At 47.0% G+C, this 15,641-nt stretch overlaps 1 protein-coding gene across 1 annotated transcript in view; it reads left to right on the top strand.

The window, feature by feature from the left end:
• Positions 1–4,119: 4,119 nt before the first annotated feature.
• C8A (complement C8 alpha chain) overlaps positions 4,120–15,641 on the top strand; it is a 33,049-nt gene continuing 21,527 nt past the window's right edge. The window contains exons 1-5 of the mRNA XM_054384573.1: positions 4,120–4,250; positions 7,720–7,816; positions 9,257–9,401; positions 11,562–11,706; positions 14,173–14,362. Coding sequence (XP_054240548.1) covers positions 4,120–4,250; positions 7,720–7,816; positions 9,257–9,401; positions 11,562–11,706; positions 14,173–14,362 — 708 coding nt within the window. The remainder of the gene's footprint in view (positions 4,251–7,719; positions 7,817–9,256; positions 9,402–11,561; positions 11,707–14,172; positions 14,363–15,641) is intronic.

The raw sequence follows: 15,641 nt of genomic DNA, 5'->3' as shown, positions 1-15,641 counted from the left end.
CAGGTGCTATTTAAAAGACCAAGGAGTTCTGCAGGCAGAAATTAATTCTCCTTCTTGGGCAAAATACACCAAAAAAAAAAAAAATTAGAGATTTTTTGAAGTGGAATGAAATGCTGTACCAGTTATCAGTGAGGAAAAGTGGGAGCCTGAGTTTGTTTCACAAAATCAACAAGGCTGGAAAAGACCTCAAAGATCACCAAAGTCCAACCTGTCACCCAAGACCTCATGACTACTAAACCATGGCACCATGTTTGCTGTGAGTAACTCTGCCCCTGATTTTAGATAGGTAAGAAATGTAAAGGAAGGAGATAGAACTGCTGGAGGAGGTCCAGAAGAGGGCCATGAAGATGATCAGAGGGCTGGAGAACCTCCCCTATGGGGAAAGGTTGAGAGAGTTGAGAGCCAAGGGAAGAGAAGGCTCCAGGGAGACCTTACAGAAGTCTTCCAGTACCTGAAAGGGGCTACAAGAAAGCAAGAAAGGAACTTTTGACAAGGGGTTGTAGTGATAGGATAAGAGAGAATGTCTTTGAGCTTAAGGAGGGGAGATTTAGACTGGAAATTAGAAGAAATTCTTTACAGGGAGGTTGGTGAGACACTGGAACAGGTTGCCGAGGGAGGTCGTGGATGCCCCCTCCCTCGAGACGTCCAAGGCTAGGTTGGATGAGGCCTTGAGCAACCTGAGCTAGTGTGAGGTGTCCCTGCCCATGGCGGGGGGGGGGGGTGGGGGTGTGGAACTGTGTGATCTTTAAGGTCCCTTCCAACCCATCCCATTCTGTGAATCTACGAATCTATGCTGCTGCTGATTAGAGACTGGCAGTGAAGAATTCTTCAGCACTGTGGAAAGAAGCTTTGGGCTGGGAATAGTCACAAAGTGACAATGCAAGCTCAGCCCAACCTACTCACAACCCTTATTTCCAGGTTCTGGAAGATCCCAAAGCCTTCAGTTCATAGCTCATCCCTCTGAAGGTGACTGCATTGCTGTAGACAGCACAGCTAGCGTGGCAAGCCAGAGGTTCAGAGAGTTAATTGAGGTTTAGAGCCAAGGATCCAACACACATTTTAGACAAGTTCAATGCATAATGTTATAAACAGAAGCATGACTTTTATATCCATCACTTTAGGACCAATAACACCTTTGAGAAAGCTTCTTTAATTTCACCTCTAACGTGACGTGCTTTGGCCCGCTGCTTAAATCTCTCTGGCACACCTCCTCCCCACCCCTAAATGACCTCACCTATCAGTGCAAAATTGTTGTTGTGCCTGACTGCACAAACCAGCCCAGCCTTTTACCTGGGAGAGGTGCCACAAATAACTTCTCTTATATATATATATGGTGTGTTTCTGATGCTGCTATCAGGGAAGAGAAGATCGAATGCCCCAACGGTCTGGCTCTGATGCTGAGGAGGCACTTGGCTGTGCAAAGCAGCCATTTATATCAAAGGATGGCAGAAGTTTGGAAGATTTGGGAGAAGATAGATTGGGCAGAGAGCCAGGGAGGCTCCTGCTGTGGAGACAGTGGGGCCCATCCCCACCCAACTACTAAAACCTTTCTCTGTCATTCTGTTTTAACAGCGAAGTGGAGAGAGGCTGGAATGGGTGAGAGGGAGCTAAGGATGGGGATGGCCTTAGGCCAGTTTCAATTCCCTGCTTTTCTCCCAGGCAAAAGTAATTCAGGTTTAATAGTACATAAAAGAAAAAAAAAATTAAAAAATATTCAAATCCTTGTTCAAGTTCTTCCTGTGGAGGCAAAGAAAGGAGAAGGACTTTCTGAACTCTTCTGAAGTGCATTAAGGGATGCATTAACACACTCTCAAAGGTCACCAAAAAGGCAGTTTTCACTTCATTTCACTGCAGACTTTACCCCTGTGCTACATTTTCCTTCATGTTCAGCAAAGACAAGCCCCAGGGTCGTCCTCAGCTTTAATTACATGAAAATGACACAGGAAGAGGTCCTTCTAGCTTGATCATTTCCAATACCAGCTATTGAAATGGACTTGGCAATTAAAATGGGAAATACACCAAGTGACACTTCCATCCCAGTCTTTTGTGGACAGAGGACAATTCACTGTCTGCTTCCGAGCTCTAATAGCCCAAGACCACATTTTCCTACAATAATTACATTTTCTCTTGAATTTATTGAGGTTCAAACTTCCAGCTGTCTGCTGGGAACACTTCATTTATGCATGAAGCACCTCAGCCCACTTAGGCAGAAGAAAAAGGCAGTGAGATGCAGACCCCTGTTTGAACATAGAACTCTCCATAGATCTCTTAACTCTTAAAAAAAAAAAAAAAACAAACAAAAAAACCCACACAGCTAATATCTAGCAAAGTGACAAATTTCTGGTGCATATCTGTGCCTGCCCAAGAGCCCTTGGGGGGGAATTCAGGAGGCTAAATGCAAGCTTGAGGAAACAGGCATAGGGCAGCATAACCTACTCCCTATCCAAAGGTCATTTTCTCTTTTCTTCCAACACCTGAAAACTAAATAGCAGCAGACAGGCTGGGGGGGAGGGATGCCATCCAGGGGGATGTTGACAGGCTGGAGAGGTGTGCCCAAGCCAAGCTCATGAAGTTCAACAAGACTAAATGCAAGGTCCTGCATCCAGGTCTGGGCAATCCCAGGTACTGATACAGGCTGGGCAGGGACTGGCTTGAGAGCAGCCCTGGAGAAAAGGACTTGGGGGTGCTGGGGATGAGAAGCTCAACAGGAGCCAGCAGTGAGCACTTGCAGCCCAGAGAGCCAAGCAGAGCCTGGGCTGCAGCAAGAGAAGTGTGGCCAGCAGGGCCAGGGAGGTGATTCTCCCCCTCTGCTCCACTCTGGTGAGACCCCACCTGGAGTGCTGTGTCCAGTTCTGGAGCCTCTGTTACAGGAAGGATCTGGACATGCTGGAAGATGTCCAGAGAAGGACCATGAGGATGATCAGAGGGCTGGAGCTCCTCTGCTATGGAGACAGACTGAGAGAGTTGGGGCTGTTCAGTCTGGAGAAGAGAAGGCTCCAAGGAGACCTAGTGGCCTTCCAGTCAGGTTAGTGATAGGACCAGGGGGAATGGAGCAAAACTAGAAGAGTGTAGACTCAGATTGGATGTTAGGAAGAAGTTCTTCCCCATGAGGGTGGTGAGACACTGGAACAGGTTGCCCAGGGAGGTAGTGGAAGCCTCATCTCTGGAGGTTTTTGCAGCCAGGCTGGATGTGGCTCTGAGCAACCTGATGTAGCAACCATGAGCAACCATGGCAGGGGGTCTGGAAGTAGATGATCCTTGAGGTACCTTCCAACCCTAACAATTCTGTGATTCTATAAATACAATTATCTTGAGACCAGTATCTTAAAAATAACTAACTCATGTCATTCTTGATTTCCATGGTATTGCTCTCTTATCCTTGTGACATCCACTACTTCTGTGCTAAGAGCCCAACCAGCTAAAAGCATTAGAGCCACCACTAACAGATGGCTCTGCACAGCATATGGGTAAGACACCATTTTAGACTTGGGAGGCATCTTCCTCACCCCTCATCATTTCAGAAACCAAGGATGTAGATTCTCACTTTGCACTGACTGTGGAGGGCTACCCAAAAGCCAGGTGCTAACTGACTGATGTCAGGTTTGGAGATGGGACACTGTCTTAACATGGATGGCAATGGGAAGAAGTGACATTTCCTTGCCATATCTGGAAGGGACATGTTCCTCAGAGCACAATTTCCTGATAATCTTCAGTTTGCTGTACTGAGAAGCTTTTCCCTGGTCAGCAACCAGAGGCACCAAAATTACAGTTAAGTCTCTGTGGGAAACAAAATGAGTTCCCTCCTCCTTCTGATTAAAAGGAGGGTGCAGGCTGGACAAGAAACACAGTGCTGCAACAGGGCTTGATTGACTTTAATGTGGATAGACTCACACACTTTAATATATTCCCTTGCCAGAAAACTGGGAATTTGTTTCCAGAAGGGCAAAGGCCTCTGGGATGTGTCCTGGTTCTTTGAGATGTGGTTTGTGCTGTTGTCAATGATTTACCACAGCATTTCAGGGGCCAGTAGGCTCCCTGCTTCTTCTAGCTGTGCTTGCCCCACGGCAGCCTGAAGCATAAAGCTTCTGTTTGCAGCTGATCTATAGCAAACATTTACATATGGAAAAGCAACGTGGAGCAGCCAGTGTCAGCAGCCTCTTCCTCCTCTTCATTCTGTCTCTAAGCTCCTTGGCTTTAACAGCACATCAGGCTGGATCACATGGGGAGATCCAGGCACTGCCTTCCGAGAGGTAAGTCCATTTGCCCCCCAATCCCTAACTTTCCCTATGGAAATTATGGGCAAGCCAGCCCATCAATTTTGTCCTGACTTCTGGCATGTGCAAGCCATGCTCTCTGTGAACAGCTACCAGGAAGAAGAAAAAAAAAAAAAAAGATATTGGCAGCTGTCCAAAGCCCAAGCTCAGCATCATAATTCTTGCTTACAGGAACTGTTTGCACAATGCTTTTTCTTTTACAGATGATTCTTAAGCCTTCTTAAACTTCCTTACCAAAATTACTGTACTTGGGTTTGGGCCCTCGAAATAAATTCCCTCCACAGGATGATTTGCAAGTGGATATTCTGCTACCTTCCTCTTCTTCTTCATTACAATTATTTTGCATTTGACAAGGTGAAGTTAACAAGTGCATGTGAGTAAACCAAAATTTTCAATCCAAGCCAGATCCTCATACCTCTTTTTTTTTTTTTAATCCTCAACAATATTATTAACCTATACAAGTGTCACTTAGGCTTTGAAGGAAGGGAATAAACAAGTTACTCTTTTTTTTTCTTTTTTTTTTTTTTCCTTCTAAAGCTACAGTGTCATTATAGGAAATGCTTGGATTATTTTTTTTTCCTATGGATATTAATTTCAGGCAAATATGATTTAGAAGGATCAAAAAAAAAAAAAGGTATCAGTGATAATTGGAACATGAAGACAAGGAGAAGGCAGAAAGGAAGGGGGGAAAAAAGACTGTGGCAGTGATACACTTAATTATGCAGGCTTATTCTGATAATCCCTTTTGAAAATGAACAAAGAAGAGATTTTTGATGTTTGATGAACTTACCAAACCCGGCGGAATAATGAAGAGGTAAACACAGGACCCAATCAAAGGTGAGCCAATTAAGCACCCTGTGAAGTGCTGAAGGGTGCAGCCCACTCCTCCTCCTGTCAGAGGAACAAGGCATCAATACATGTGTGGCCTCCAGCTCCAGGTTTGTCTGCTGTCACTACCCTGGTTCAGGGGGCTGTAGTAGTCATAGTAGTAGCCCCTGATAAGAAGGTGCCATTGGGTGATGAATGGATGTCCCCCATTAGTGCTCTGGCAATGGAATTCCAGAGCTGCTGAGGGCAGAGACTCTCAGAAGTCCTTTATTACTGCATTGTAGAATCATAGAATCAACCAGGTTGGAAGAGGCCTCCAAGATCATCCAGTCCAACTGATCACCCAGTCCTATCCAATCAACCAGACCATGGCACTAAGTGCCTCATCCAGGCTTCTCTTGGATGTCTCCAGGGATGGCGACTCCACCACCTCCCTGGGCAGCCCATCCCAATGGCAAATCTCTCTGTGAAGAACTTCCTCCTAATATCAAGCCTATACCTCCCCTGGCACAACTTGTGTCCCCTTATTCTGCTGCTGGTTGCCTGGGAGACCAACCCCCACCTGGCTACAGCCTCCCTTCAGGTAGTTGTAAACAGCAATGAGGTCAGCCCTGAGCCTCCTCTTCTCCAGGCTAAACAATCCCAGCTCCCTCAGCCTCTCCTCATTCCCAGCACTACAGAGTCTCAGAGTGTCCTTAACGGAAGAAGTCCCAGAAGGCCTTAACAGAAGTAGCTAACAGAAGTCTCTAGAAAAGCCCTAACCCCCCCAGACCCCTGTACTGCTCAGAGCAACTGTTTAAATTCTCTTATTGATCCCTTAACCAATAAAACCCAACCACATGTATAAACTACAATCTTTTCCCAATAAGAGGTGCCCAGCCTGTCAAGGAGGTGGCTTCTGCAACATATTCTAATCAAAGGTGCCTGGAGAGGAGGAGGCTCCAGGGACACCTGACAGCAGCCTTCCAGTACCTGAAGGGGGCCTGCAGGACGGCTAGAGAGAGACTGTTTACAAAGACCTGCAGTGACAGGACAAGGGGCAACGGCTTCAAGAGAGGAGCAGATTTAGATTGGATATCAGGAAGGAGTTCTTTACTATGAGAGTGATGGAACACTGGAACAGGTTGCCCAGGGAGGTGGTTGAGGTCCCTTTCCTGAAGATATTCAAGGTGAGGCTCAACAGGGCAGCCTGATCTAGTTGGGGATGTCCCTGCTGACTGCGGGCAGGTCGGACTGGATGACCTTTGGAGGTCCCTTCCAGCCCAGAACATTCTATGATTCTGTGATTCTATGATTCTATGTAAGGATGCTGCTCTTGGCACACATGGAATGTCATTGTTTTGCTCTCTGCAGTGTGCAATTGGTCAGCTAGAAAGTATTTTGCAACCCCATGCACTCTGCATGCATCCAGAAGGTGCCCTCAGAACAGTCTGCAGGCTCCTGTTGTTTCCCTGGGGACACAGCAGGGTTTTGATCTCAGAGACTGACCTGCACCCCTGGGCTCCCTTGGTTGAGCTGGTGTGGCTTTCATTTAGCAAGTCTCTCTTCTGACAAATCCCCAACTGTGTTCCATACCTCTGCTAATTATCAATATTTCTCTTTGGACTGCAGTCTTGCAAGTAAAGCAGACTGCTCATTAGCTCATCACCAAAATAATAACAATGAGAATGTTTTTGGCTCAGAACAACTCCTCAAAATGCTTGGAAGGCTGTGGCAAAACCAGAGTTGTATTGACAGGCCACAGATTGCTCCTCAAGACAAAGAAACCCCACGATACAAATAAAGATTGTAGGAGCAGGGACACAAACAGAGAGCAGAACCACTGGGCTGGGAGGCAAGAGAAGTATTTGCACACTGTTGTACAACGATATTCACTGTGGCTGCAGAGAGTCTCATTCAAGGGCCATTGTGCATTGGTACCCTTGGCATTTTCTGCTTTTATACTCTTCCTTTTTCCTCCTTCTTCTCAGAATTCATGCATTTCCTTTTAGAAATAGTCAGCCAACACGTTCCCAGAGTCAAGGTGTACCTTGCCTTCTGCCTGTCCCATCAATCCTCGAAGCCCCTGGGAGTCAGACCCTGATTTTGTACTTGGCTGGGAAAAACGCTGACCATGAATGCACAATAGTGCAAAAAAAAAAAAAAAAAAGTGAAATCAATTGATTTCAGAACAGGCTCAAGGTGATAAACACCACAACTCCTGGAGCTTGTGATGTGCTGCTGAGAAGAAAGCCAAAACCAAACAAACAAAAAACCAGAAAGCCTTCCTTAAAACCTGTCTCTTCTTGGCATTCTGTTTACTCATGGTGTTTGGTCTTATGGTCTACTATTGCAATCCACCTATTGGAAAAGGGCTAGGATCTCTTGGGAGAGCAGGAAACCCAAGACAAAACCTTCAGGTGCTGTCCTTGATGGTGAAACTCCTGGATGGAGCATCTCAGGTTGTATTGCCACCCTTGCTAAGCAATGCTTCCCATTTCCCACCAAACAGGTTTCTCCCCAGTGGAAAAAAATACACACACAGAGACACAGAGATCATTTTCTCCCTGCTAGCCTCCAGCCCTCCTTTAAAACACAACTTAAAAGACCTCAGACTGCTCTCTCTTCCCCTCCTCAGGAGAAGCAGCAGAGATGTTAATTCTCCAGCTCCCATCGACTGTCAGCTGAGCCAGTGGTCAGAGTGGACAGATTGCTTTCCTTGCCAAGAGAAAAAAGTAAGGCTCCAGTGTAATGTATTCATTTATCTTCAGATGTGCCTGTGATGAGGATGTACACACATTAATTATATATATTATACATATTCATCATGCTGAAGCAGCCAGTAAACTCATCCAAGTATGATGGAGATGCTCTTCTACTGGAGAGGCTCTTACCCTGATGTAAACTGGGGAATAGATTCACTGCAAGCAGCAGAACAGCAAAATGCAAAATCGAGGCAAATGATGGAAGAATCAGGCCAGGATATTTGCTCAAGACTTTCTTCCTTCTCTAGCTCAGTTTTAATTAAGCATCCCCTGATTCTTAATGCAAATATTCCAATGAAAAGAAATTAGAAGCAGCCTTCATTCATCAGCTCTTGTTCTCAATTCCTTATATCATTTCACATATGTCTTCATAACTCAAGAATTTATCTTCCACTACCTGACATAATTTTGTGTTCTATGGAGTTTATATCCCTACACTTTTTGTTCCTCTGCTTAAATCAGTAAATTATTTGGCTTTTCTCTATTTCCACCTTATTTCCTACCCCTGACACCCTCCCTCCCTAGTTTAAAGAGCAGCAAGTCTCATTAATAATCCATCAGAAATGTTGCAGGATCAGTGTTGTAATTAGTGTCTGTGTCCATCTAAGCCTGTTACATTCTAGGACAAAGCCTATTTAACTGGAAAAAATTCCATAGTACCTCCAAAGTATAAAATAAGAAAGAGATTTCAAACCCCAGACATTCCAGACCCTCCTACATTCATCTTTGTGAACTTGGAGCAAACCTCCTGTGCTCCTGTCCCTCTGCTGACTCTCCATCTCCAGCCTTCAACACAGGAAGGATGGAGCAAGTCCAGAGGAGGGCCATGAAGATGACTGCAGGGCTGAAGCACCTCTGTTACAAGGACAGGGTGAGGGAGCTGGGGCTGTTCAGCCTGGGGAAGAGAGGGCTCCAGAGAGACCTAATAGCAGCCTGCCAGTACATGAAGGGTGTATACAGGAAGGCTGCAGAGGGACTGCTTACAAGGACTTGTAGTAACAGGACAAGGGGCAATGGTTTGAAATTGGAGAAGAGGAGATTTAGATTGGATGTTAGGAACAAGTTCTGCACCAGAAGGGTGGTGAAAAACTGGAATAGGTTGCCCAGGGAGTAGCTGTGACCTCATCCTTGGAGATATTCCAGGTGAGGCTCGACAGGGCTGTGGGCAACCTGATCTAGTGGAGGCTGCTCCTGCTGACTGCAGAGGGGGTTGGACTGGATGACCTTTGGTGGTCCCTTCCAACCCAGAACATTCTATGATTGAACACGTACAAAGTCTCTGGGCCACGCACACAAAACCTTGATATAGATACAAGTGGTAGTTTTAATTGCTTTCTATCCTGTGGAGGTGATGTCCCTGGGGGTTACAGGTTAGGTGTTGATGGTGGTGTCCTCTCTGGGGCGGCTCAGCACCGGTACCGGAGGCTGGTGCAGCCAGCAGAGTTTGCAGGGCAGAGATGTGCAGGACACCTGTGGGACGAGCAAGCTTGCCACCCTGGGACAACGTGCACTGCAACCTCCAGCTGTGGGAAGGACTTCCAGTGTGAGGAAACAGGTGAGTGGACCAGCCCCAAACTCCTGCCAAAGAGGTTTTTGCAGAAATCCATCCTTATGCTTAGATGCAACCTGTTGGAGAGCAGTGGAGGGAAAAGGGACCTGGGGGTGCCAGTGGATGGGAGGTTGAGCATGAGCCAGCAATGTGCTCTTGTGGCAAGAAGGCCAAGGGCATCCTGGGGTGGATTAGAAGGGCTGTGGTTAGTAGGTTGAGAAAGGTTCTCTTCCCCTTCTACTCTGCCCTGCTGAGGCTGCATCTGGAATATTGTGTCCAGTTCTGGGCCCCCTCACTTCAGGAAGGACCTCAGGGAACTGCTTGAAAAAGCCCAACGCAGAGCCACAAAAATGATGAAGGGAGTGGAACATCTTCCTTATGAGGAGAGCCTGAGGGAGCTGAGGGCTCTTTAGCTTGGAGAGGAGGAGCCTGAGAGGTGACCTCATTCATGTTGATAAAGATGTGCAGGGTGAGTGCCAAGAGGCTGGAGCCAGGCTCTGCTGGGTGATACCCAATGACAGCACAAGGGGCAGTGGTGGAAGTTGAGGCATAGGAAGCTCCATGTGAACATGAAGAAGAATTTTTTTCCCTGTGAGAGTGACAGAACACTGGAAGAGGCTGCCCAGGGGGGTTGTGGAGTCTCCCTCCTGGAGATGTTCAAAACCCATCTGGATGTGTTCCTGTGTGATCTGCGCCAGGTGATCCTGCTCTGGCAGTGGGGTTGGACTGGATGAGCTTTTCAGGTCCCTTCCAGCCCCTAACATTCTGTGATCCTGTAAAGGCTGGGTGCCATGGAAAAGGTTGATCTTTCAGTGGAAGAAAGGGAGCAGAAATATTCTGTTCCAACTGCTGTGCTATCTGCTCACACTCTCTGCCATGGGCACCTCTACTCCCACAGCACACCACTTTCTCTCCCTGCTAAGGACTTAGTTCAATCACTAATCAAACTGGCAATTTGTTGGAGTGATTTGCTTCTTTTTAGGCATCCCCAGCCCTGAGGCTTGGGAGGTAGCATGGCTGTTCTGCCAAAGTTTGACTAGCCTTGACAGATTTTTGGTTTTACACAAAGGGCTCAGACTCCCATCTTGAGCAACTAATGAAAATCCTATTGAAATTCAGAAATGCACTTCCAGCTCTGTGAGCAGCTCAGCAGCTGGAGCAGGTCAGCATCACTCCACTGAGCCAAGAGCAGCAGTACTGGTTCACAGGCTCACAGGATGTTAGGGGTTGGACCTTCAAAGATCATCAAGTCCAACCCCCCTGCCAGAGCAGGACTATAGACTTCAGCACAGGTCACATAGGAACACATCCAGATGGGGCTTGAAAGTCTTCAGGGAAGGAGATTCCACAACCCCTCTGGACAGCCTGTTCCAGTGCTCTGGGACCCTCCTAGTGAAGAAGTTCCTCTTCATGTTGAGGTGGAACCTCCTGTGCTGGAGTTTCCATCCATTACCCCTTGTCCCCTCCTGCCATGAATGTCATGGCAAGGTTTTCTCCTCACTCCCAGAAGCAAAAGCACTTTCAGGTTGCCCTTCCTGCAAACATCCATTCTTGAGTCATATAACTATTCACAGAGCCAGAGAGTCACAGAGTCATAGAATTGTTTGGGTTGGAAGAGATCTCTAAGATTGAGTCCAACCATCAACCCAACACCACTGTGGCCATTAAACTATGTCCCTAAGTGCCATGGCCACAGGTTTTCTGAACACCTCCAGGTGTTCAATCATAGAATCATCAAGGTTGGAAAAGATCCAACTGCTAAGCCAACACTACCATGACCCAAAGTGACTAAATCATGTCCCAAAGTGCAACAAACTCCCCCCAAATGCCTCTTGCAAGGGGAAAAAGGCAGAATTGGACTTTAACAAGACAACGCTGGCTTCCCTAAGCCAAGTGGAGAAGCTTCCTGTATCCCCCTTCCAAAAGCATGATTGTAGATAGCAAAATCAGGGCAATGAGGTGACCTCTACCTGATTCACATCCCATGAGAATCCAAGGGAGTGGCTAGCCTGGACTCTGTGCTGTGCTCCAGGTTGCAAAGGAAAACATTCCCCCAAGGAGCTGTGTTTAACAGCCAGCAGGACTTCTTGTGGCCCTGAGATGTGGATGGGAAGTGGGACAATCAGTGCAAGGCTGGGTAAGTGATGGTCTGTCCCTGTGCACTAGGTCGCTGTATTAAAAGGCATCTCGTGTGCAACGGAGAGCTGGACTGCAGAGATGGGTCTGATGAGGAGAACTGTGAGGATGAAGATGTTGAAAGCCCTTGTGAACATCTGTTCCCAATCCCAGGGGCTGAAAAAGCAGTCCAAGGGTGAGTAATGAATTGATAGCTGCCACTCTCACACTCAACACAGGATGATGCTTTTTATACTGCTCTTCCTTGGTAATAGCAGTGCCCCGTGAATTGATAGGCTGCTGGATGAACCCCAAAGGAAAGCTGCTGTCCTACCCAACCACTGGTTGCAGTGAGAGAAGCAAGAGGGTTCATCTCAGCTTTGATTTCAAATCCTGTCCTGACCACGGCCTCTCCCATCCACGCTGTACTTTAGGACAGAGACATTTTAAAGCATCCTTTCTACGCTCGTGTAAAAATCCAGCCCAGTTCTCTGACTCCAGTTATCTCACAGCTTTCTTCAGCTGATAAAGACAATCTACAACGCACTGGGTTGGAAGGCACCTCTAGAGGTCATCCAGTCTAAACACCCCCCCCCCCCCTCCCCAAAATATTAGAGCAAAATACTGGAGATGATGCAGCATCCTGGTGGCGTTCATCCTTAAGGAGAAAATTTAATTCCAGGAGTTAGGACTTCAGAGGACAGAGTCTAGGCAAGAAGTTTGAGCTCCACCTGAATACATGCCAGGTAAAATACCTCCATCCATCAAGAAGTTTCACTGTGTTCAGTTGCAAATGTTGCTTTACCAATTAATTAATTAATTAATGAAAGGAGGAATCCAGAATAAATTGAAAGGCAAATTGTTATGAGAGTCTCATTTTAGGTCTTGTGTTTTAACCAAGATGCTGCTTGGAGAACACTGCCAACACTACGAGAAGGCAGTCACAGCCATTAGATAATTGCCCTACCACATCCATCCAACGTTCTCTGGAGTCCAGAAGACAAACAGCTCTCTGGGCCAGGGCCTGGGAGAATTCATCTAAAGGTTTTTTTTTTTTTCCAAGATATGAAATAATTTTCACCGAGCACCCCATTTAATACTGCTCTGTGATGTGTTTCTTCTGTAGACCAGGCAAAAGCAATACCATTTACTATCTTAGCCTTAAAGAGGATTCCCTGTTGTGAGGAGCAATGCTGCTGTCCAGCCTGAATAATGCTTTCATTTGGGGCCCTGGAATTACAGGGAATATTAAGCAGTAGGCAGGATTTCAGAGGGGAGCAGCTGTGATGGCTGGAGAGGAGGAAGAAAGAGGAGTAAGGAAAGAGTCAGTGAGAGCCCTGACAAAGCACAGGCAGACTGCCAGTGCAGGGAGGGTGCTAACTCCCATTGTTGAAATAAAGGAGATGAAATTAAAATAGAAAACAATTACAGGGAATGCCTGGAAACACTCTGTGACAGTGAGAGGCATTAGGCTCAGCCGGGGACCTGGAGGAATTCCAGGACTTTGGGACTAAATAAAAACCTTCCAGTACCTGAAGGGGGCCTACAAGAACGCTGCAGAGGGACTGTTTCCAAAAGTCTGTAGTGATAGCAGGAGGGACAATGGTTTGAAAAGAAAGAAGAAGAGATTTAGATTGGATGCTAGGAACAAGTTCTGCACCAGGAGGGTGGTGAAACACTGGAACAGATTGCCCAGGTTGGTGGTTGAAGTCCTATCCCTGGAAACATTCAAGGTGAGGCTCAACAGGGCTTTGGACAACCTCATCTAGTGGAGGATGTCCCTGCTGACTGCAGAGGGGGTTGGGCTAAATGAACTTGTGAGGTCCCTTCCAACCCAGGTTATTCTATGACTCTATGATTCTATGACTCTCATAATTGTACTTGCAGGGATGGACTACCCAGCTTAGCTGATTTCTTGTATTACTGACATATGAGTCCCAACCAGTATCTTGGAAACAAAAGAGCTGTCACAGGATCATGGGATCACAGGGTGTTAGGGGTTGGAAGGGACCTCAGGAGATCATTGAGTCCAACCCACCTGACAGAGCAGCACCATAGAATCTAGTGCAGGTCACACAGGAATGCATCCAGATGGGTCTGGAAAGTCTCCAGAGAAGGAGACTCCACAACCTCTCTGGGCAGCCTGTTCCAGTGCTCTGGGACCCTCCCAGTGAAGAAGTTCCTCCTCATGTTGAGTTTATATCTGTAGTTTATATCCACTGCCCCAGGGTGCAAGTGAGCAGAGCCTGTCCCCTCCCTCTTGACACTCAGCCCTCAGATATTTATAAACATTGATTAGATACTCTCAGTCTTCTCCTCTCCAGACTGAACACCCCCAGGGCTCTCAGCCTCTCCTCGTAGGGCAGTGCTCCAGTCCCTCAATCATCCTTGTAGCCCTCCGTTGGACTCTCTCCAGTAGATCCCAGCCCCTCTTGAACTGGGGAGCCCAAAACTGGATGCAATATTCCAGGTGAGGTCTCACCAGGGCAGCTCTGTGAAGGAGATAACAAACCCAACCCTCAGATTTTAGATGCTATCCAAATTCCAAGTCAGAGACCTGAGGATGTTACGTAGATGTAGCATTCTGAGAACAGCACCAGCGAGTGCTGGGGAACTAAAGCAGGACCTATGGATAACCTTCTGGATGCTACCTCTTCCCAAGGTACAACATCCTAACACAGGAAGGGAGCCAGTACGTGTATGACCCTCATTTCTTTGGGGGCCACTGTGAGCACGTCTACAACGGGGACTGGAGGGAGCTGAAGTACAATGCTGTGTGTGAACAGCTCTACTACGGAGACGACGAGAAGTACTTCCGCAAGCCTTACAACTTCCACACCTACCACTTCCTAGTAAGTCCTTGGGCTGGTCACATCGACCAAGGCTTTGGGTTTTCTTTTCACACCCCCCCCCCCCAGCTAAAAGTTCTCTCCAGATTTTTAGCTAACAGTTTATCATGGGGCCCACAAGAAAGCTGGGGAGGGACTTTTGAGGGTGTCAGGGAGCGATAGGACTAGAGGGAATGGAGCAAAACTAGAAATGGGGAGATTCAGATTGGATGTTAGGAAGAAGTTTTACACCATGAAGGTGGTGAGACACTGGAACAGATTGCCCAGGGAGGTGGTAGAAGCCTCATCCCTGGAGATTTTTAAGGCCAGGCTGGATGTGGCTGCGAGCAACCTGCTGTAGTGTGAGGTGTCCCTGCCCATGGCAGAGGGGTTGGAACTGGATGATCCTTGAGGTCCCTTCCAACCCTAACAATTCTATGATTCATCCACTATAGGTTTTCTTTCAACCTACCTTCCTCCAGCTGTCCCCAAGACAACAGGCAATTGATTTAAATGCTGTTTTATGGCACATGGAGGAACTAACGTGCTTTATCACCCAGGCATCACCATTGCTTACTCTGGCCTAGCCAGAGCCAAAAGAGAAATGGGGTTTCTCTAAACTGTACTATTAATGAGCTGTAGAGCTTGCAAAAGCTACTTCCCTCTCCAGGGATGAATTTGGCCATGTGTAAAACGGGAAGAATGCTATCAGTTCAATCTCTGAAAGCATTTTAAGCCTACAGCATGGCTGAAAGGGACATAAATCCAAATTCTGAGGGAGACCAAGATCCTGAAAGCCATCACCATGTATCTGTCATAATGTTTATACCCTGTGGGATCACATCTGACGTTGGAGATTGAACTAAGTAGAGCAAGGGTTCAGCCTGGGTCTCCCACATCCTAAGTGTGTGCCTTGGCCATCCTGTTAAACATTTATCATGCTTTCTGACAGGAGTGAATGAAAGCTTTTTATTCCAGGGCCATATGACAGCCACAGTCTCAATGTAAAGTCCTCTCAGTAGGGAAAGTTCTTTGTACCTCTTAGTCTGTAGTTGGAATCCAGACAGTTCCAACACTTGAGAATGCCCCATGGGCACCTTAGGATTGCCTGTGTGCTGGGGTCTAGGGATATTTCTTCAATATCTTTATCAATGACCTGGCTGAGGGGATTGAGAGTACCCTCAGCAAGTTCCTGATGATACAGAACTGGAGCGGTTGGCTGACACCCCTCAGGCTGTGCAGCATCCAACGTGACCTGGACAGGCTGAGAGCTGGGGGCAGGCAAACCTCATGGAGTTCAATA

Source organism: Indicator indicator, chromosome 10 (assembly GCF_027791375.1).
Source record: "Indicator indicator isolate 239-I01 chromosome 10, UM_Iind_1.1, whole genome shotgun sequence".
NCBI lineage: Eukaryota > Metazoa > Chordata > Aves > Piciformes > Indicatoridae > Indicator > Indicator indicator.
Note: the sequence above shows the minus strand (reverse complement) of the source record. Positions and strands in the feature narration are given on the sequence as shown.